General features: G+C 34.5%; 1 protein-coding gene across 4 annotated transcripts in view; it reads left to right on the top strand.

The window, feature by feature from the left end:
* Positions 1-24,625, top strand: part of DGKB (diacylglycerol kinase beta) — a gene marked incomplete at both ends in the record, with an annotated part of 326,775 nt that overhangs the window by 95,494 nt on the left and 206,656 nt on the right. For all 4 annotated transcript variants that reach the window (XM_084306831.1, XM_084306829.1, XM_084306830.1 and 1 more), the window contains 2 exons: positions 2,895-2,968; positions 10,290-10,364. In XM_084306831.1, coding sequence (XP_084162957.1) covers positions 2,895-2,968; positions 10,290-10,364 — 149 coding nt within the window. The remainder of the gene's footprint in view (positions 1-2,894; positions 2,969-10,289; positions 10,365-24,625) is intronic.

The raw sequence follows: 24,625 nt of genomic DNA, 5'->3' as shown, positions 1-24,625 counted from the left end.
AAAACTGCTTTCAGGCACAAGGTAGACTTGAATTTGATTTTAATTTTGTTTCTGTGAGCGAAAATTTATATTCCATCTTCTTTCTCCATGATAAATACAGAGCTTAGGATTCGTCATTGGTTTTATTTATTATTCTTTGTGAAGGAGATAAAGATAGAGTGAGGGCTAAGAAGGTAATAATAATTGAATGGATTTGAGGTGTTTTCTGGAGTACTTGGTATTGCTTTGTAGTCTATAAAGTAGTGCACAATATAATACTGTCATAGTGGTAACTTAAGAAATAATTCTGCAAAGGTGTCTTTAATTTGCTGATTTTACTGTAGTCTTTGTTAAATAAAATTTATAAGGAGTAATAAGAATCCATCTTATCACCAAGTATTAAATTTTTGATTGGTATCAATAATGATAAGCCTGGTCATTGTAAAGGCTGATTGGATCCCAGAGGATACCACAGTGAAAGGATGAGATCAATTAAACTGTTGAAGTTTTCTTCACCCACAGATTGTATAATTTTGGAACATCTTCCACAATGATGTAAGACTCCATAAATACAATTGTCAATTACTGTTAGTTTTTTGTCTAAAGATTGTCTGGAGCAAAAATTTCTGTAGCTGGTAAAAGTATGCTACTCTTAATTCTTCCGTAGCTGGGCAAAGCATACTGCTATAATCCTGTGGTAATCAATTTGATTTTGCAAGCATGTTCAGATTTTAACACGATCTTCAATAATTTCTAAGAAAAATAATTTGGAACCTTTTTCAAGATACCTAACAAATCCTTGCACTAGCCCTGTAGGACATCTGTTTTAAATATGGTAAAGCTATATATAATTTGATATAATTTGTCTAATTTGTCTGCAACTTTTTTTTTTTTCCCCAGCAGGTCCCAAAAACTTTAAGTCAGTTGTCTCATAACTTCATAGAGATTGTCTTTAAGTCATGATAAATTAAGGCCTGAAAATGTTCCAATTTAATCTAAATCTTTAGTTGTGTTGTGTATTGTATGGAAAATTCTACGTTATTTAGAAAAGTAGTTTAGAAGAGCTGTAAAAAATTAATGGAAAGAGACATTATTTTGGAATTGAATACAAACTATTAGATTAGATAGGTAGATAGATATAGGATGGTCCTAAACCTACTTGTTATAATATGGTAAAGTTTTGAAATAAAAGATATAGAATTGAAATAAGTTCATTGTTTAGTTTTCATTGAGAAAAGTATCATGACCAAACCTTCCTTCTATCAGGCAGCAATGAGCAGATTAACTTAGTGGCAGTGGAGATCTGCACAACTTAAAGACAATTAATCATAGTTAAACCCATTCATCTTACTTCTTTCTAACTAACCAGCATAATGATCAGGATTATTATTTCTAATTAGAGGAAGTAATAGATCATGTATAACCTTAGGATGAGTCTCATTAATTAACCTGCGTCCTAAGGGATTTCAGTAGGTACTCCATCTCTGTCACAATGAGCACCATTGGTTTACACTTAGTTCACAGGAACAAACATCAGGGGAATTGGCTAAATAACTAAAATTGATTAAAACAGTAGATAAAAATTAAATATATGACAAATTTCACTATATCCTGCAACTTGATATATGTTTCAACATACACAAATGTACTGTAACAATATACTGTGACAGAATGTGGTGCTGGGTTGGTTTTATGTTAGGTTTAATTCCAGAGTTTGTTGGAATTTTTCCTTATTATTTGATGCATATATGATCTGTATAGGATCCATTGTTTATGAAGTTATGGATGGAGTCCACATGGTAATGCTGAATTTCTAGTGCTACTAGAAGAAAATTTATTTCAGGTGCCTATGCTTATAGGATGTCTACAGGACTCAGCTGACATGTATTTTTGCTGCTGCCTTAAATTATGTTTTGTGAAATCTTGAGTTGAAAAGATTCTGTTGTTTCAGGAATTATGAATATGGATTCGGTGCAAGAACTTTCAATATATCATTTTGAAACAGAGACAGTCTAAGCTTTATCATCTCTGAAGCTGTTAGTGTGTGACTTTAGAGATGTTGACTTCAAACTTTTAGTGTGCTTTTTAGTATGCTTTTAAACATTCTAGTATTATTTTCTTTTGTATGTATAATCTGTGTTTTCTAAAAACAAATGCTAGAGAGAGATCTTAATGTGCTGTAAGTTTCTTACATTCTTCAAAGTCTGGAGTAATGTCAGTGAACACCCTGTCTTACTGCAATCTGAAATTATTATTGTTACTTTTAAGGAAAGTGTTAGTTTGTAAACCTCTGTCCTTCCTTCACATTTTGTTGTCATCTTTCCTTTTTAAGTTTTCCGGCTTTCTAAACTTTTTAAAGGAACTGATTATTATTGTTTGATATATTTTTTTTAAATGCGTGAATTCATATAATGTCAAATATCACAGTTTCTGTCATTTGTTAAAATAATAATGATAAAGTATTGAGTTTAAGATTTCATTTTGCAGTATTTCACCTTTAGCGTTATTTCTTCTCACTACAAAATACAATTTCTTCACGGCTTCAAAAACGTATTTCTTGCATTTGAAGTTTTCTTCTCTATTGATGGATATAACCTAATATCAGTATTGGTTTCAATGGAGTTACAGGTTAAAATGGCATTATAGCTGTAAAACAGAGATAGTACTAAATAGGTATATATATATATGTACATATATATACACATATATATATCACTTGTAATTTGTGGCAAATTAAGAAAGTTAGGTTTATTGCAAATCATATTCTTCCAAATAGATTATACAGCATAACATAGAGTTTGCATTAAGTCTTTCATTTTCTGTCTACTATAGATTTTTTTTTTTTTTTTTTTTTTTTTTTATAAAAAAAGAATGAAACACAGCATTAATGAGTGGCTGTGTTATTCCTCTTTTAGATCACTCCAGTTCCAGGCACTCATCCACTTTTAGTTTTTGTCAATCCTAAAAGTGGTGGGAAACAAGGAGAAAGGTAAGGCTAATTCTCTCTCTCTCTCTCATCTGATTTATGTGATACATTTGAAAATGATTTTTTTAAGTGTTATATAAAAAAAGAAATCTAAAATAGGAGTTTTATTCTGGTATTTTATTCTGTTATGCCTCATGTTTTGACATCCCGTTGCCCTGTTTATAAGAGGTACAAAACTAGTATACAATTATTGATTCTGTTGTTAAAAACTAGAATGAGCTCTAGGCAAGTTTCATTTAACATCTGGAGGAGTATCTATATTCAGTGTATGGTTTAGTGTGATTTGTATGAAGGTGATTTGTTACATTTTGACTTTGTATATAGTATCTTTGATATTAGATCAGTTTTCTTTTAATTTCTGTAATAATTATGCAGAAAGTCCAATAATATAATTTGGAAGTAGTATTCTGTTTTTTAACGTATGACTGGCCTTTCAGAGATTAGTAAATAGACTCTCCAGTCTCTCCATAAGTGAAGAATGTAGGAAGTCACTCTTCCTATAGTGAAGAAACTTGTTGATTTCTGTTGATAGGAAGCATTCTGACAATCAGTTGAAAAGTTAAAGTCCAATCACACAAACGTTAAAGATATGCGTAACTTTATATGTCAGTAACTACACTGATTTGAATTCAAAATGCTAAAGTTTATGCTCAAATGGTAGTGTATCCGAGGCATGATAAAACAGAAGTAGGTAACATTTTCCTACTGTAACTGTTCTTCAAGCTCTGACAGAAATGTAGGTTTTACAGTGTACTTTAGAATCACAAGTAGCTGATAACATTTATGGTCATTTTTGATCAACACACAAATCTATGGATTTTTATAGCCTACCTTATGATGTCAGTGCTAAAATTTATCCTTCAAACCTAGAAAAAGTTTACAGTCTTTTGGCCAAGATCAGGCTGAAGACGACAAGTGTGGATACTGGGTGATGTGGATACCCAAAAAGAAAGGATCCAGTCTGTTTCAAAAGCTTGGAACCAATCAAATATGTCAGCTTCCCCTACCTCTTTCCCACTTATTTCACTAGATAACTTATTTCAAAGAGTGTCTCTTTAAGTAAACCAACAAAAGGGACTAAATCCTACTAAGTAGTTGTTAGGACAGTTCTCAGAGCTAAACAACACTTAACCAAAATTGCACGTGAAGACCTCTGAAAGAAGATGTTATAATTTATGGGCTGATCATTTGAACCCTGTACCTAGCTATACCTATATATAGCTATATGTACCTAGATATACCTATACCCCTATACCTTGATATGAGCAATGCCAAGAATACTAGTTATGTGTAAGGCAGTTAATCTAAAAGATTCACTATGAACAATTTCAAAAACTTGCCTTTGCAATCATGACAATACACTACGAGCCAACAGTTGACACTTACAACATGAACATTTATTCTTGTTTCAGACATAGTAGTGAGACTTCTGTGAAGTCATGAGCATTGTTGGGTGTAATGTGGTAGCATGCAGCTTGACATTTTAAAGGACATGTGTGAAGTGAGTAGATAAGGGATCAGTCTGGAAGTATCTAGCTGAAAGGTAGAATTGAGAGCTACACTTAATATAGTTATAGTCTTATAAACAAGTTAATGAAATGCTGTTTTACAGTTTTCAGTTCCCAGCTCAGAATTGGTCACTATCTGAAAGGGTTTAATGTATACAAGGGATGTCATGTAATGTTAGATATTCTGTAGGGTAAAAGTAAACGTAAAACTTTATCCCTGGTCTGAACTCCTATTTCCATTCACATACTGTAGTCTGACGCTTTTAAGTTCTTATTAATTAAACTGTTGTTGGTGCCATACAGATCACAGAAGTCAGATGACTTTAAAATATATATATATATATATAAATATATAAATAAATATAATGACATATACACATATAATTCACTAACATCATTATAGCTGTCATTGCATGTATAGCATGATGGCAGCCACCAATTGATAGACATAGTGAAGTACGAGAATCTCCTAAATTGGCTTTGATGCCACACAAAATAATATTAAATTACATACTAAAGTGTCCAGGTTGTGCTCAGTATTTCTGTGTTGGAAGAAACACATCAAAAGGTCAACTACATAGTCATGTAGACATATCTCATCATTCATCAGCAAGAGGTATTATCTCATGATTTGATCTAAACCTAGATTCAAAAACGTTAAAAAAAATAAATAAAAATGGAGTAGTCTTCCTCTTGTGGAATATTTTATGAGGTGTTGCCTTCTACATTTTAAGTGTTTTCATATCAGTGCAAATAACATAGTACAATGATAAAATAAGGACGTTAAGGCTACATATTGACTTGTAGATATAATCTCAGGGAATAAAACATTTTTAGGGAACAGTGTATATATGGTGTGTGTATATATATATATTTATTTATTTATTTATTTATTTATTAATTTTCCCTGATTTTTACCTGACTGCTGTACAGTCAGCAACTAAAAAGGAGGAGGAGTAGTTCCCTCCCCAAAGTATTTTGGACATCTTATGTAGTGAAAAGTAAAATCATAATACATTCCAATACATAAATAGCTTTGTAAGATGAACAATTATGATGACTCACCAGACTTTTTGATTATAGCAATTTTGCAACCTGGTCAGGTATTGAGAAGCCTGAGCTAGGAGTAGAGGACAGGTTGTAACAAAAGCATGGTTTTCACAACAGGGAGGAGGGTGACCAGATGACACCCCACCCCCCAAAAAACAACCACCATTATTTTTGTAGATGAGAATGTAATTATCTTGACTTATTCAGATCAAGGTTATCTTTTTCTGGGAGCTGTCCTTCATTCTTTACTTAGGATTTTCTGTATTTGAGAGATCACGATAAATGAAACTTTGATTTCTAATTGACTTTCATTGAATGCAGAAAGGTTATTGCAAATACTGTCAAGACTCCAGTGTTCTCCACAGCTCCCCATATGAGACTTTATGCCTTGCCATATGGTAACCCAACCTATTTCATTGCCCTTAGTCATACAGAGCATGCATGCATCCATCTGACAACCAGTTGAATAAATGCACTTCCCCAATAATACTCTTGCCACTTCTTTTTGTATTTTACTTTTTTTTTTTTTTCTTTTTTCCTCCCCCAAATCTCTAAAATGCAAAGGAAGAGAACTGAGGATCTCTTTAAGGTAAACAAAGTTAGATGCTTCAATTGTGGTTTTTGAGAGTTGAAACAGATGGGTGATGGGAAATGAATGTGTAGAAAAAATGCATTCAGAACACAAAAGTGCCTTCTCTACAATCTCTACAATAGATTATCATCTCAATATATTTTAAAACTTGAATTATGTTAGACAGAGTTTTGCAAAAGGTGTAGTGATAAATATGTTCTTCATGAGCAGATTTCTCTTTTAAAAAATAATGTTATGGTTTTCATGGTTTACTGAAAAATAGAGTACTATCAAAATAATCTGGATATACTTTCTTCTAAATAAAGAGATTAATATTATTGCCCATCACCTGAAATGCAAATGAATTTAAACAAGTTTTTCTTTTTTTAGTGTAAACTATTTAGTACAATGTGTAATCCATATATACGTAATAAATTAGAACAGAAGTGTAATTTAATGTTTATTATGGAGAAAGTAACAAATCAGAATTAAAGTTGATGAGTTTAACACTTTCATATGCCACAAACAGATTTTAATTAAAAATGAGTTTGGACTGGTTTAGCAAAGCCAATCAGAGATATCTTACTCCAGACACATCACACTGTAACATGTTTTCAGTAATTGTGGACATTTTGGGTCATTTAGTCAGGAAAGAAAAAAAAAAAAAAAAAAAAGGAAAAAAAAAAGTAGTGCGTTCTTTTCATCCTATAGCTAGCATTCCTGTATGTCTGAGTTTAAGTTGTAACTAAGTTGTAACTCATCATGACAGCAGCCTTCAATATCCTGTGAATAGAATGGATGAATTTAGTACCTCATTAACAAAATATTTGATTTCAACAGAAAGAATATACAACTGGCAACTAGTTATGTCATGTAGTGCTTCTAAATACTGTTATTGTTAAGGGTAGTGCTTCTCACATAAGAGTGCTTCTAAATCATGCTGATGTTTTGCCATACTCATTACTTTGTTTTGCCCTTCCCCATTTTCCAATCTATTTACCTGACCAGCAGGTGAGTTTAAACAATTGTTTCCTTGACAAATGTGCGGTTGGATGAACTGGAGATCAGCTTCCATACACTGATGTTTCCTGCTGACTCTACATCTAGTATCTGTGCAGTACAGGTTGATGATGTCTTTGACCTTTGTTGTTTTCAAATAACTTTGGTTCAGAGTAGCTCTTCCATACTACTTTATGACTAATCTAGATTTCTAATCTTTCATTTAGCATTAAGACAAAATATAGAAGCAGTTTCAAATGATATTTTTGAAATGTTTTATATCTAGGAGAGATCACTACCATTCTTTTACTTTTGGGGTGGAGGTCTTGGCTTCTTTGTTCTCTGTCACTAAGGATAAATAAAGCCTAAAGTGATGACATCCTGAATCATCATCCCCCAGATGATAGAAAAGATACATCCCCCAGTTGGCACAAGGTACTGACTGCTATGGCCAGCTTTTTCCCTGGTGCAGGCAACTTTTACTACCAGTTTTAAATTGCCAACAGGTTTCTGTCTATTTCTTTTCTCCCTCTGAAGGAATGATTTTATTAGTTTGGAAGGTAGCCCAGTCGGACTCATCCCAACAGTCAGATGCAGTCAGGAGTATTATCTACAGCAGCAAAGCTGTTCATGGATAATCCCAGTTCTCTTGTCCACTTCTGCTGTAATTTTCATTCTCCTCAGCTATGCTAGTGCAGCTGTTTTGGACTTCATATGAGATCAGGGACATGATTTAAGTGTGCGTTTGGGGGGGGGAATGACAACATATAAACTTTTCTGAAGATTTCAATTTTAGCTCTAATTTGTTACCACAGAATATCCCCATGAGCAGTTACAGAAACACTTGTTTATTGGTGAGCTGAGTCATAGGGTTTAGACCAAGCTGGAGGTCGTGGTGACCTGTGGTAGGTTAATAAACTGGCTTTGTTCATGGAATTGAACTGTCACAAAAAGCTGTCTTTTAGCATTACCCAGTGTTCTGTCTCATGGCTTTCAATAAATCTTCAGTCATAAAGCAACCATGTCCAATCCCTTCCTTACATGCAGAAGCAACACATCTAGAAACGAGGAGGCATTTTGGTACCACAAATATAAAACTGGAAGGCTAAATTACTGCCCATTTCCTAGTCTTGAATGGGCCACACTGTCTGGTCACACTTTAATATGAAGACAAACATTTATAGACAATTTCTTCTTCTTCGTTAATATGAACTGATATGAATCACCAAGTTATGAATTATACACAGACTAGAGTATATAAATATGTTATGATAACTTAAAGCATGATGTGACATGCAGTCAGTTGTCAGAGTGATTATCTGGTATTGATGTTCAACTAGTACCTGTGGAAAGAACCTAATGATTCAGGTAGGATTCAATGTAGTCTTCATTGCTGCAGGTGGACTTCCAGGTTTTTGGCTAAAGATAGGCTCTAGAGATAGGATTTTTGGCTCTCTCTTTACTAGAAAGACTTTTATAACATTTCACTGATACCTGACAACAGTACTGTGAGCTTTAGGTAATGTCTATGTTTTGTAGCACCTAATCTTTAAGTAAATAATTCACTTAAGCCTTTAGGACTCATTAACAATACTGTTCAAGAACTCCTGGTCAGCTACACAGGTTAAATTAGCTGGCCCTTTGACCAGGTTAAATCCTATGTCACAGAGAAGCAATTTACACATACTAAGTTTTTTTTTTTTCTTTAAAAAAAAAAAAAAAAAAAAGATCTTTTTACATCAGTAGATACTGCATATGACATAGAAATATACTGTGTTGTAATCCCACTGTCAAATGTCTGATTCAGTTGTCATCACAACGGTTGGCAACGATGTGCATGCTAGCAAAGTGAAACCAGTCATTTCATACTGATTTTTTTCTATCATGAATGACATCAGGAATAGACTGTGTTGAGTGTATTTGAACATAGTACTTCATGAAGAAGCTGATATCACTAAATAATTGAGAAGTTAAGAAAATGTTCCAATTTGGCAATTTTACAGATAATTAAAAAATTGTTTGTATTCAGTATTCTTACATCCTTGTCTTCCACCTAACCTGATAAATTATGTATTTCTAGTTTTTTTTAAATCCCTCAGTGTGCACATAGATTGTGTCTAGACAGTTTTATTTTCCTGAATTTGAAACCATGTGGCCATTTTAAGATAAATTCAGCTCTTGTTATGCTTCTATTTTATTTAAGGCAGTAAAAAGAAAGGAAGAGACATTTCAGTGGAAAAACTAATGTTTTCTTAAAAACATTAAAATATGAATTAGCTTGAGGACATTAGCATTAAAGTTAAAAGCAGGAGATAAGGGGTTATAATTCAAGCAATTGTCGTAGATCTCAGGTATGTTTTCATTTACTCAGAGCTCAAAATTTCATGTACTTCTGTATAAGAAGTTGTGCAGATACCACAATGTCCTCAATGTGGGAAAATATATATCTAGTACTCTTAATGAAGAAACATTACATTTGTAATACTTTTAGGACAATTAACCTCATATTTGCAAAGTAATATTTTTTTGAAATATTTTACCATATAAAGAAAGATTGTCTGGGAGTTCCTTATGGGATAGGGCAAAGCTCTTCCTGCTTATCAGTTCCCTTCTATTATTCATATAATTTTAAGTTGTGTACTTTAAGTAACAATGTATTTGAATCTTCTTCATATTTTTTGTTATTTCAATATAATCCAAAGTAATTGTAAATTCTACGGTTAGATTCAGTTGATGAGTTGACAATAGATTTGCTTTCTTAGAATGTTGTTCAACCTATGGGGGGACATTTTTGGTGGGTGACAGAGCCAGTTTACTTTTGCAATTAATTATGCTTTTAATTTTGTGTTATCTATAAATTCAAGGATACATATGCTTTTCCATGGAGTTAGTTCAACAATTAACAGGGTTCTTTCAAATTCTTTTTTTTTTTTTTTTTTTTTTTTTGACTCACCTTTTCTTGGGTCTTTCCTTATTCCTTATTTTATGTACAATATACAGTCTGTATAAATTATATACTTATTTATTTATTTTTATAAATGACATCCTGCAATTCAAATCATTATAGTAGCTGTTAACTTCTTTAATTGTTTGGTTGACAGCTTAAAAAAAAAAACAAAAAAAAAAACACAATGTAAATGAAAAAACAAACAAACATGTAAGTAAATATTTTTCTTTGTCTTTTTTACTTCTTCAGAATTTATAGAAAATTTCAGTACCTTTTAAATCCTCGTCAAGTTTATAGTCTTGCTGGAAATGGACCAATGCCAGGGTAAGTCTACAGTTAATATTATTACCAGGAACTCATTTAATAAAATGCTACATAATCAAATGAACAGACTGAAGCACATACTGCATGCTTTGAATATATCAACACTACAGACCTCTGAATGGCTGCAGAAATTTACAGGTATTATTTGTTCACATGTACAAATAAAACTATGTATCATATGTTTTACTGATAACCATGCAGTACACTGTGAGAACTCTGTGATAAATTGCATTTTATTTGCAGCTTTTACTGCTATATTAGCAACCTGACTTTAGTTGTATTTATTTTTTTTTATGTTGCAAATATCTAACAATCTCAAAGATTGATTTGAAGTTTTCTTTTTCATAAATGAATTTTTGCACATGTATTTGTTCCTGTGTAATGCAGACAGTGTTCATATATATATATGTTCTCATGCATGTCAGTTACAGAGTGTTGTTTGTTGTTTCAGATTACTCTGGCTGAGCTCTCCTTATCCATTCTATAATCTTAGGGATTCAGTGGGGCAGAAAGTGACTAGACAGACTAAATTATGCTGGCAGTGACTTTTTATGGGGACTAGAGTGTTATCTGAATCAGATAGTGTTACAGTCAGTTGCCTAACATGCTTCTTCCATGACTCTTCAATTTTGCAATCATGTGAATGTAAGTGAATCACGGTATATCAACTTTTGCCACTTGAAATTGTCTCGTTTTTAAGTAGCATGTACTTTGGTAGAAGAGAACAGGCCAGCACTGATGATCTTGTCCATGTACCATTTTCTGTATGGGTTGCATATTATTTAGTTACACAGATACATGAACTTTTACACCAATGAGAAATGTTACAGAAATATATTAAATGACATATGTTCACTGGCATAAAGTTTACGCTATTGCTTGAAAAAAAAAAATATATATATATATGTATATAGTCTTGGGATTTCTTTTCTACAGAAAAGTTTATAGATTTTATTTTGTTTTTTTCCTTTTAAGTTGGAGGAAGAAAAAGATTGAAGTGGAAGTGTACACGTTTTGTGCTTTGCAATATCATATTTCAGTTGTCATCGGTGTATTACTGAAAAGAGTATGCTTTAACAATTTTTGCCAATACTACATATTTTAAGGTGAGATATACAGGAAGTTATTCTCTATTAAAACCATTCAGTTGTCCATTCATTCATTATGTTAGACTTAGGATGTGTATAGTGCTGATGAAACTGAAAGGTGAATTGGCTCTTATCCTTTTGGAAGTTTGATTTCTCTGGATATCTACAAATACAGTGTGGCTATCTTAGCTACAGTGTGGCTAAGGTGCAACCTGCAGAATAGGCAAAACCTGCTCAAAAAAAGTCATACATGAGGTGCCTGATTTTTTTCATGCCTGTAATTTTATCCTGTACCGAATGTTATTGCCGTTTGATTATTCAAACATCTTTTGTTATACTCATCTTGAGATGTATAGAAAATTGAAATAATCTTACTCCAAAAAGTAACTAGATTAGAAAAATTGCAGAAGGTTATTTCAGGAATTTAAAATAAATTTTAACTGAGATAAAACTAATAACCAGTATTGTTTTGCGTAGGGTATACTAGAAATTCCATGCTTTGAGATTGAGAGGACAAATTTTAAAATAAATTAAATATTTATTTTCAACTTCATCTCACTGAATTGAAGCTTTAAACAAAGCCAAACAAATAAATGAAAACACACACACACAAAAACCACTTAGTGACTGTATTTCTGTCTCCGTCTTCTGGTTTTCATTATCTTGTGATGTAAAGGAAAATGTATTTTAAGGAAGAAGCACAAGAGGGCAGTGTTAAGTTCAGACAGAAACCCTGTACTGAAAGCAATTTAAACTCTAGTCTTTTGAACCATAACAGTGTTTTTAGGAAATATTTTCAATTTCTCTCCCTATTAGGAATCTAAATAGTTTTACTTCAGAGTCACTTTGAAGCAATTTTTAATTAATTTTCAAACAGAGATTGCATTTTATTAAGCTTGTTTTGGTATGTTTTTAATTCATTCCACAGAAATGAATAATCCTAAATTTCCAGTTTATCTCCTGCCATCACTTTTTGCCCCTGGCAACACTACGTAGGCTGTATAAATTTGTCAATTAAGAAAGCAGTTGAATAAACTCTGTATTTCATTTACCAGTCTTTGTTTTCCTTTCTGTGAGGGCTAGATTGCCTAATAAAACCTGCCCATACATCCATCTGTCCATTCATTCATCCACATCTATAATGCCAGTTATACTGTCAGTCAAAATGTTGTATTTGTTTAGTATTGTCATGTACATCATTCAGGTTGAAATGAAACAGTGAGGGGATTGTACAGCACAGAGGTAAACGAAAATGTATCTTTCATGCCAGTTACTGTAATAGAGTGGAAAGGGATAAACATAATGTGTATTTATTTTAAACAATTTATGATTATTATAATAGATTTTAATTGAGTTTATTTTGAGCTTTTTTTTTTTCTTTTGAACACTACTTTCAGACATATTTACTCAACCTGTAAAATGTTTATTATAATGAGAGTAGAATTTGCATGTTTTCTGTTGAGCCAAACTGTATGTTTGAACCCACAAGTTATTTATTAATGATCGTATCTCTCTGATGTATGTTGTCATCAATCAAGATGATAACATTCATAAGTTTTCTACCTTGAGTTCCAAACATCTGTGGTTACTCTCAATTAGCATTTCCAGTTCCTTTTTTGTTGAAAATATATGCATTTAAATAATGGAGAAAAACAATAGAACAAGGAGACCCATAAAATTCTAAATCTTAGGGGGACTGTGAAACTGCCGGATTTCATGTAAATGTCAACAGCACAATCATTCTAGGTTATTCGTTCTTCCTTTTTAATGAGATAGCCATGTTCTTTCACAGAAATGTGTTGGAATAAAGGGCTCCTTAGCAGACCTGAGCTGGAACAAGGTTAAAACAGTCCTTGCTCAGAGAAAGTGTAGCCTATGGACACCAGTCACATGTTTGAATTTCTTTGAAGTCTAACTTATAAATCTGAAATTTATAATTCCACTTTCCCTTTCAAGTCTATTATATTCCCCAAACTAAACTAAACTAAAACTAAAATAAAGGTTTTTGATTATCAGTTATTGTGCATTTTTAATAAATATGCTGTAGAAGGTCAGTGTAAAATATTTTGAACAAGCTGTCAGTGAAGTTAGTATCACCGCCTGAATGTCCAGTTACTCAAGTGGATGTGTCACCTAATTTCATAATAGATGTGATGGTACTTAGAGAACTGCTGGGACAGTAGCAAAAATGTTTCTTGTAGTTTATTTGCATGCCTAAATGAAGGTTTTCAGAGTTGTTTATGTCAACTCATGTACATAATCTATATAAAAATACATTGCAGTGGTTCAAATAAATCACAATGAAGCCGACTCTCTGATATTGATTCTTTTCCAACAACGGAAGCTGACCTGCTGCGATGCCTGAAAATCAAGGAGCTCTCAGCCAAAGGGCAACAGTATGCTTTAAACATTGGTATAATAATTAATGGTTTAGACATTCGTTATTTGGGAGCAGAGAGAGATGGGTGAGCTGGAGAAACCCTGAAAACTCGGCAGCTGAACATAGGCATAAAAGGTACTCTATGGTTATATATGTAGACTGCAACAGTTAACAAAGTGACATGAAAATTGCCAGGCTGATACATTGTGTAATTTGTGCCTAGCACCTGTGTTTTTAGCCTTGAAAAGAGTTTCCCTGTTTGGTTGTTATATCTCTATAGGAGTCTTCTACTTCTGACAACAACTGTTATTGTGGATTTAATGATCTTGAAGAATCTGAAATTCAGTTATTGTTCACCTCACAGAGAGGTAAATAATAGCTGGCTGAATAGCAGTCAGCCACAGACCCACATGGCTCTGTAGAGAGGTCACCATTTCACAAAGGCTTTGTCCCTCTGAAAAGGCTCCCGTTCCCTTAAGTCTATTATTTAAAATGTCTAATTTATGTTATTTTTATACAGTATAATAGAAATTATATCCACAAAAGTTGTATTTCTTTGTTACTCCCTTAAACATTTAATTTGGAGAGCGTGTATTTTTAAAATTCTATCCACAAGTTTACATCAGCAGGCCTTTTTAAACCTTAAATTCTGTCCACTTAAATGATGCCCAAGACAGCCAAACTGAATTCCTACAACTTACTCTGTAATTTAGTTGGGAATCTACAGCACCTGGGCCTTTATACCTTCACAAAGCAATGGGCCTATTTTGAAAATTACACTATTTCCCCTGATTATTGGAATTGATTGCTGAAGTATTTCTTTGCTGTTGAACATTGGGAATTTACAGAGTATTGTGGAAAGACACATACACCAAGAATACTTTAAGAAGACAATAAGTGCAGAGTTATTTTCTTCTGAACAAAACCTTTGTTATAAATGAAGTCTCATCTCAATCTGAATTTAGTAATATTTATAAAAGATATAAAAGGCAAGTAAACAGCGCTGGGTGTGCGGGGAGTCTACGCTCCACCAACACGCACACACGAACGTCAAACATTCTAAATATACAGAACATTGCTTTTACATACTAAACCCGAGTATGCCTATACAATCAGAAAAAGGATTGTTTGTTACCTTAAGTTCCATGACTTAGCAGCCTCCATTTTCCATTCCTTTTCTTGATTACAAACAAGTCTCCATTTTCCATTCCTTTTGAACAATATGTCTCGCTTTAAGTTGTCAAGCAACTCGGCCTTCGGGCCTTATGTATCCCGTTCTTACCAGATCGAAGAAAAGCATATCCATCTCCTTTTCAAGGCCAATAATCCTGGGTCAAAAGGCACGTCCAGGTCAGCAGGGGGCGTAACAGCAAAAGCCTTCGATGGCTGTAGCGGAGGGGCCGATGATGTAGCAGTCGGATCAGTAAATGAGCCCGCAGCTCCCTCACTGTGGTAAACCACACGTTTGTGATTGTGGCCCCACATGTCTCTTTAAGGCCTCAGAGACTGCTCGCCAGGTGCCGAGCAATCCCACTGCAACCTTGTCGTTTTTAGTTGCAGAGTCCCACACCTTGACCTCAGTTTGGTCCCATATTTCAAGATCATAAACTGTCTGATTGTTAATAAGGAGAATAAGCTGTAAGGTTACCAGGACAGTCTTTGTTTCCAAGGACGTATGATTCCCCATAATGCGCAACTACTTACCAGCGAGGGGCAGTTGTGTGCGTGGGTCTGCTTCTATCAGCTTGAGCTTCTCTCCTGCTCCAGTGCGCCTGTTTCCAGCGACTTTCTGTACGAGCTTCTCTGAGCAGTTTGCTGAGTCTGGCCGAACCTATCTTCATGAGGTGATCAATGTGCCTGTTCCCATCCTGGTCTCTGTTCTGCTAGCCTGTTCCTTTTCATTCCTTCTTTCTGCTTCTTTATTGGTGACATAACTTCGTGTTGCTTTTTTTTTTTTTTTTTTTTTTTTTAATCTTGAGGACAGGCTCCCCTCTTATACCCTTCACCCCATAGCAGTTCTTTTCAAAACAACTTTTCATTGGTCAAACAACGTTGAATGTAACAACAACAGCAAACACCCAGAAACATCCATGCCTTAACGGCTGGAGAACAAGAAACCATCTGAAGAACAAGAAAACAGAGACTGCATGGAGTCTCCTGAAACACCCTTCTTTGTTCCCTCTAAACTCTTTTACATTCCTGATGGCCTCATCGTTAAGAGTCTGATGTTACCATCAACCACAGGGCTTTCCGACCCCCATGGACACGCTCCCAAATCTCCCCCTTCTTTATTAATATCAACCATCTTCTCGACACGAATTACCACTCCATATATAACACCTTGGACCTGATCCATATTTCTTTGGAAGAATTATATTTTTTGCCAAAGGGCAGAGCAAGCCATGGTGGATTAGTTGTACTCTAATGATTAACTGTGTTACAGTTATGCATCTTAAATCAGTCGAATTTAGAACACAGTGAGTCTTAACACATGAAACTTGGTTTTAAATATAATTATAGAACAGTTGTTTAACAATATTTTTACTTGTGTGATGTCCAAGGTGTTTGCAATATGCATACCACAATCTTCAAATATTGTAAATATCACTAATTTCCAGTACTACTACTAAGTCTAGGCTGGTAAAGCTGTGGTCCGGGATAATTCACTGCTCTCTTACCCACTGTAACTGTTCATTGGTGAGTTTGCCACATCCACAAAACCTATTGTCTGGAATCTATTCTAAAAAAGCCCATCCTTTAGCCTGCTTATTTGTTTCCTGCCCTCCTCCCTGCCTTCTTGAACTGGTTCCCTTTTCTCAGTCATTTCCAAGTAAGTTTTTGACTATCATTTTTAAGTTATTTCTGAAATTCACTGTACCTATGACATCCACTACTCAGCATTTATTGATTCACTTTTCCCACAAGTGCTTCTGCTTTCCTTCTTCTGACTGGCACATATCTCTCTATAATCAGTAAGGTTGCTATCCTTCTTTCTTTATGCAGATAAAGCAAATTTTATTCTTGCAAAGATCATAGGTTTTACACTACCATTATTGTTCAATATCCATATCAAAATAATTTGGGCCATCTATTGACTATATTGCTATAATGTGAAAATAGTTTGATATACATTGTAAGCATTAATTACAGAAAACCTAGGTATATTCATGGTATTTTTGAGCGTGAAGTATGTGATAGGGACTGATATCATCAGTGTGGGGTATCTGACACAGGGTCTTGGTTTGAATTACTTTTCTGGTAAAATGTCCACTATAACCATGAAGTTCACCAGTGATTCTGCATGGTCACTTATTGCAAGACTGAGATAATATTTTTCTAATTGTTCCATCATTTTTAGCAAGCCTGGGATTTTAAATTGGTAGCCACCTGTATCTTTAGAAATTATGAGCTGAAAACAATATTTTCAGCTGCAAGATACCCACCTACTACTTAACTTTTGCACATTAAAATGCCATTCCAGGAGAGGAATATTTTGTCCCATGCTATGATAAACTGGATTTACTGAAACTTTTTTTATTAGTGATTTATTGTAATTACTGTCTCATGAATAGTGTCATTACAATATATACAAAACTATAACTGAGTTTTATAATGAGGATAAAAAGTGTGTGTTGTCCAGTTACATGGCCAGCTCAGTTGTCAGTCTAGACAAGGAAAAACTAATTTTTGTTTACATTCATAGACTCAATGACCAAACAAAATAACCATTTGTCAGGGATTGTATTCTGTTTGGTAAAATGGCAGCAGTATAGTATGGTCAGTACAATAAAGGGGTAAACATTGTAACAGTGTAATTGCTCTGACTTTCAACTTGGTGCTTTCATATGGATATTCCCCTAGTTTAAGGGGAAATCATAATGAGCAGAGCATCCAAATTAGTGAAATTGCTAGTTCAAACCCAGCATTGTGAATTCACAAGTGGATGGTTTCCAAATTATAGAGTTCACATGAATTGTGAAATATCTAACAGATTAGCCTTTTGTTAATGTAAATCTTTTTTAAAAGGTTTAGCAGGCTGTTACTTCTCTGAGCTGGTGATATTTAGGGTGAACATTTATCTTTTATTCACTTCCATTCACACACAATGCAGGTTCTATTCCAATATGCAAGTGAAGTACTAACTCACTCATAATTATCATACGGTTGGTAAAGTTAGCGATGCCATTCAAGATTCTTTTTTAAGTACTACTACTGTATTTGATTTATGCCACACTTTCTCAAACATTTAAAAGTTTCAAAATTTTACATATTTATTTGTTCAATATTATTTTATTGTCTCAATACCTTTAAAACCAGACTACTTTATTACTGGGAATAAGGAAGTTTTAAAACAGAAGTCATAAGAGAAATAACAGTGAATACATTTTTTTTCCCATAAATAATACTGCAGAGCTTCTGTAGTCTTTAGTCTTGCATCTGATTACAGTTAGACAAGTATTGTCGTTGGCAAAATTCCTGTGGTGTGTATAGTAATATTGGCTAAGAAGCTGAGACAAAAGTATTTTGAAATTATACTGATCATCTGTTTCTAGATTACTCTCCTTTTCCAAACACTGAATCCAAATTACTGAAGGGTATCTGTAAAAGCAGCTTAGTAAATACAGATTTTAGCCCTAAGAGCTGAAGTGGCTCTAATAACATTTAGAGCATTTAAGAGGAAATTTCTCTACCGTAGGACAGATACTTAAGTTTTGTTTGTTTTCCCCACTTTGATCTCTGCAATTGAGAAGTTTACCAAGTTATATAGTATTTTAATATCTCCTGATATTTTACAATTTACCTTACATTTTGTTGATACCTGTACCAGGTACCTGTACAGGTGCCAGTATCAATGTCTTTTTCTTTGCTTGGGCTATCCGCAGTTTTAATTTTTTCATCTATTCTGGGTGAAGAAGGCTGGCTGATGGATATCTACTAAGATATCCTATGTTGCTGATTCCTGAAATCTTTGTATAGTACACTGCTACTAGGTATGGGGGGAAGAGTGTGTGCAGATACCTTAATGGAAAGCATTGTCAATTACATTTTGAAATAGTTTTACTCTGAATAGGACAACAGTTCCTAAAATAATTCTGTAAGAACAGGGGAGAGCCATCAGTGCGTAAGTCAATTATGCTCTGATTATATATATGATTATATATATCAATTATACATGATTAACATACAAATAGTAAAGTCCTTTAGGGTTTGTGTTTGATTCATTAATAGGTTCTCTATTCATATAGCTTTGATAAGATGACTATAAGAAACTGAACTGGAGTAGTGTAGGTAGTTGAAACAGTTGCCATCTTTCAGGTGGAAATTACTAATTTATCAGCAGAAACTCAGTAATTGCCTCCGTGTGTGATTCTTGTGTCTGGCAAAATAAAAATAATACTAAAAATAGGCTGGTATCAAACACCTTCAGTGGTTTAATTGAATTTGTTTTATTTCCAGGAGATAAGAAACTTGTTCAGACTAAACCAGGTCAATTTACAAGGAACCTACTGAGATGAAGATAGATATTTATTGATAGGTTTTTCAACACAGTATGATTGATCCTATTTACTGTATTAATTATCGACCCTGACCTAAGAATTCTGTGTATGGTAATGAAATTTGCACAATGTGCAAAGTGGGGAAGTATTGTAAAAGCTAGGGAGCGATAGTTAATGGTATAACAATTTCATCATCAGACAAGAATTAGATGGTCTATTCAGTTTTGATGATAGAAATACAATCATGTGTAACAGTGTCTTGTAAACCAAATTTAGGGATTGTTTGTAAGAAAAATGGTTCATTTTTCAGAATCATCCAACAACTTACCTAGCAAATATCCTATTATTTTAAGTCCTTAGGAGGCAATTTCTGTAGTTTTCCTGGTATTATTATAGTTGTGGCTTTTTAGCTTTTATTCCCAAGCTTATAGGAGTGTTGTGTGCCCTGTGGTAGAAGATGTTAGTAGGAGAAGTTCTGCTGATCCTTCTTGTTGCTTGTTTGCAAATGATTGAAGAGTAGGCATTAATTGGGTTAGTCTGTATCAGTATAATGTTTGAATGTACCAGTCTAGCTCTTCTATTTTCTATTACTTGACTACTTGAATTTCTGATGTAGAAAAGCCTTTTACTATTTTACCATTATCTGTAAAGTGGAAAACTTTTTTTTTTTTTTTTTTAATTGAAGGTAATGTTTTTGGCCACTTTTAATGGCAACTTTTATAGTGAGCAACAAAAAAAAAAAAAAAAGAACTGCAATAACTATATTGCTCATGGATTACAGTACAAATTAATACAGATAAATTATGTTTTGAAGTTATCTGTTGTACCTGTTTTTCATATCTATGTAATATCTTACAAGGTTGCTACCATAATGGATATTTGTCCTTTTTAATTCATGCCATGCTTGCTGTAAGATCCACATTGTGCTATGTAGAGGAATTGTCTAACCAAACTGTTAATATATATATGGTAGAGATTAAACTTTTGGGGAAAGAGACCTATTGAAAGATTTATTTTATATTTTTGTTATTTGACTTCCACTGTTTTATGTCCGCTTCAAACCCTTTTACCATGTTCTTCTCCAATATTTATTTTTGAATCATTTAAAAATGTTCTGTGGATAACAGGTAATAGTTGTTATTAAGATACTAATTGACTAAAACTATGTTGATAGGAAATACTTATGCTTTCCCTCAAGTTCTATTAAGAAATCTGTCTAATTCTTTCTTCACTCTTACTGAGTTTGTTTGGAACCATATGAAGCAGAAAAATATTTTCCCTTACAAACTCTTTATGTAGGCTAATTCTAATTCAGTAAGAGAGCTTTATTTACATTTAAATTTATAAATATATTTATATTTATATATATATTTTATATCTCAAATATTTTTATGTATGTGGAATATCCTTATATATCCTACATACCAAATATATAATATATTAAACTTTATATTTGTTTCACATGCATTATATAAAATATGAAAATATAAATATTGCCTTTATACTTAAAAATCATAGTTTTATATTTAAAATTATAAAAAGGAAAGGTCATTTGCACTTAATTCTGTACATGATATTAATTGTTTGGGAAATTCACTGTTTATGTGTATAAAATGCTCCAGTGGAAATATGAATGAATCTTAGTGAGAATTTTTTGACAGTTTTGTCAGATTCTTGAGTCCTTTTTTTTTTTTTTAAATGAATATTATGCCTTGAAAGCCATATGGTGAGGATGCCTGCTTATAAAAAGTTGTCTGAGATTTATTCTGCCTATCTGGATTAAAACTAGCATCAACCCAATGTTTTTGTTTGTTTGCTTGATTATTTGTTGTTGTTTTTTTTTTGTTTGTTTTTTGTTTTGTTTTTTTTTTATTCCCACTCCCCCCAGCTTTCTTTTTGACATGTATTACATATGGTAGAAGTGCTTAAATATTAATAGAAGTTATTACCCTGCCCTCACCTCTATAACTTCATCTTAAATTAATCTGAAATACCCTCAGTGGTGGAAGTAGCATAACTAGATCTGCTAACTTCCTAAAGAACCAACACCATTGGGTCAAAGTGGGAATGCTGGTAATGAAAAGCATTTGTCCCTTTGCTAGTTCTTATGAAAAGATGGCGAGGCACACCTGTGAGCCAGGATATTTTTCTGCTTGCTCTCATTGTGATGGGATGTGACTTACAGCAGAGGGTCTTTCAGCACACATACTTATTAGAAAATGTGTTCTCCAAGAGTAACCAGCCATATTTGGCACATGACATTTTGGATCAGAAGAGATCCTAGAGCGCTTGTCCTTCAGATTCGTCAAGTGACGAATAAAAGGTGAGAAGAGCAGAACTGGGTTTGACACAGAATGAGTAAGCATCCTTGAAACATTGTACTTGACACTTGTTATTGTGTAACAGCTCTCCTGAGCAGAGGAAATTAGGAGTAGGACGACAATGTGATGGACTTATCTATGTAAATTTGTTTACCTTGAAATTCGTGTTTAAAACTAATTAAAAAATAAGTTATCCTGTCTATGGTCTTCTACATCTTAAATTACTTCTTTTTTTTTTTTTTTTTTTTGACTGTTTTGCTTCCCCTTCGGTTCACACGCTCTTTCTTTTTCTCTGTAGTTTTTCATTTTAAAAAGTGACATTAAATAAAAAATAATAATAATAATAAAAAACTTTCTAGAGACAGAAACACCATTCCCTTAACAGAACCAAAGCTTCGTATGGGAAACAGCTTTTAACTTATACACTTATTTATATTACACTTACAAGTGTAATAATTTATATTACACTTACAAGTATAATAATTTATTACACTTGTAACTTATTCAGTATATTTATTTGTATTTAAGAATTTGTACACAATATAATGATTGTGCATTTATCGTGAGGTTGCAAACTGGAAATCTGATCTGGTCACCAGCTTTTAAACTATGCATTAAGATGACTTTGACATTAAAGAGTAGAATAGATTTGAATGGCCATACATATACATATATGGTACTGAGGGTCAAGGGTACTGAGGGAACTGGCAGAGGAGCTGGCCAAGCCACTTTCCATCATTTATCAACAGTCCTGGCTATCAGGGGAGGTTCCAATCGACTGGCGGCTAGCAAACGTGACGCCCATCTACAAGAAGGGCCGGAGGGCAGACCCGGGAAACTACAGGCCTGTCAGTTTGACCTCAGTGCCAGGAAAGCTCATGGAGCAGATCCTCCTGAGAGTCATCATGCAGCACTTGCAGGGCAAGCAGGCGATCAGGCCCAGTCAGCATGGCTTTATGAAAGGCAGGTCATGCCTGACGAACCTGATCTCCTTCTATGACAGAGTGACGCGCTGGGTGGATGAGGGAAAGGCTGTGGATGTGGTCTACCTTGACTTCAGCAAGGCTTTTGACACCGTCTCCCACAGCATTCTCCTCAAGAAACTGGCTGCTCTTGGCTTGGACTGGCGCACGCTTCGCTGGGTTAGAAACTGGCTGGATAGCCGGGCCCAAAGAGTCGTGGTGAGTGGAGCCAAGTCCAGTTGGAGGCCAGTCACTAGTGGCGTCCCCCAGGGCTCGGTGCTGGGGCCGGTCCTCTTTAATATCTTCATTGATGATCTGGACGAGGGCATTGAGTGCACCCTCAGTAAGTTCGCAGATGACACCAAGTTAGGTGCGTGTGTCGATCTGCTCGAGGGTAGGAAAGCTCTGCAGGAGGATCTGGATAGGCTGCACCGATGGGCTGAGGTCAACTGCATGAAGTTCAACAAAGCCAAGTGCCGGGTCCTGCACCTGGGGCGCAATAACCCCAAGCAGAGCTACAGACTGGGAGAGGAATGGTTGGAGAGCTGCCAGGCAGAGAAGGACCTGGGAGTGATGGTGGATAGTCAGCTGAATATGAGCCAGCAGTGTGCTCAGGTGGCCAAGAAGGCCAACGGCATCCTGGCTTGTATCAGGAACAGTGTGACCAGCAGGGCTAGGGAGGTGATCGTCCCCCTGTACTCAGCTCTGGTGAGGCCGCACCTCGAGTACTGTGTTCAGTTTTGGGCCCCTCGCTACAAGAAGGACATCGAGGTGCTTGAGCGGGTGCAGAGAAGGGCGACGAAGCTGGTGAGGGGCCTGGAGAACAAGTCCTACGAGGAGCGGCTGAGGGAGCTGGGCTTGTTCAGCCTGGAGAAGAGGAGGCTCAGGGGTGACCTTATCGCTCTTTTTAGGTACCTCAAGGGAGGCTGTAGCGAGGTGGGGGTTGGCCTGTTCTCCCACGTGCCTGGTGACAGGACGAGGGGGAATGGGCTTAAGTTGAGCCAGGGGAGTTTTAGGTTAGATGTTAGGAAGAATTTCTTCACTGAAAGGGTTGTTAGACATTGGAACAGGCTGCCCAGGGAAGTGGTGGAGTCACCATCCCTGGAAGTCTTCAAAAGACGTTTAGATGTAGAGCTTAGGGATATGGTTTAGTGGAGGGCTGTTAGCGTTAGGTTGGAGGTTGGACTCGATGACCTTGAGGTCTCTTCCAACCTAGAAATTCTGTGATTCTGTGATTCTGTGATATATAATTCAGCAAAATTACTGTAAGGTTTTTGTCTAGTTACAATTTATTTGTAAGGAATAATTTCAGTACATATCAAAAGCTGTCCTAAAAAAAAAAAGTTTTAAATTAAAAATATTGCAACTTAGAGTGGTTTTAATATATCTTCACTTTTCAGCATTATGGAACATTGGTATTGTATAAAGTGCATAATGATACAGTGATATTGTTCAGCACTCAATGTATGTGGAAGCAAAAATAGCTGGGCAAATATTATCAAAGATCTTGCTCTTTTAAAGTAGTTTGCAGGATGATGTAATGGGTGCTTTCAATCTGATGCTTACACATATTGTATTAAACCACGATGCAAAATTGTTTTATCAACCACAGATGCTCAGCTTATTATGTATTAGTGTACTATATAAATATGCAATTTTCATATGCTCTTATAGGCACCACCTCAGAAGAAAGTTTTGTGGCTAATATATTCAGCCACATTAGACTTTTCTGTCTAGAGAGACTACATTTTTGTTGTTGTTGTTGTATTTACAACTGAGTAAGCAGATAATATTTGCTAAGAATAATTTGAAACAAGTTTTGAACTGACACAAAAATTTGGATTAGCCATTAGTTCCCAACTTTTTCTAATATTAGTGCATCATAATAACCCTTGAATTAATAGATATATATTAAATTTATCATATAATTCACTGTTGGATTGTATTTGTCGTCTGTGTAAAAAATGAGTGCATGGGCAAAGGTGATTATTATTTAAAGTGTTAAACTATCA

The sequence above is a fragment of the Netta rufina genome, assembly GCF_964035555.1.
Source record: "Netta rufina genome assembly, chromosome: 2".
NCBI classification, from domain to species: domain Eukaryota; kingdom Metazoa; phylum Chordata; class Aves; order Anseriformes; family Anatidae; genus Netta; species Netta rufina.
Note: the sequence above shows the minus strand (reverse complement) of the source record. Positions and strands in the feature narration are given on the sequence as shown.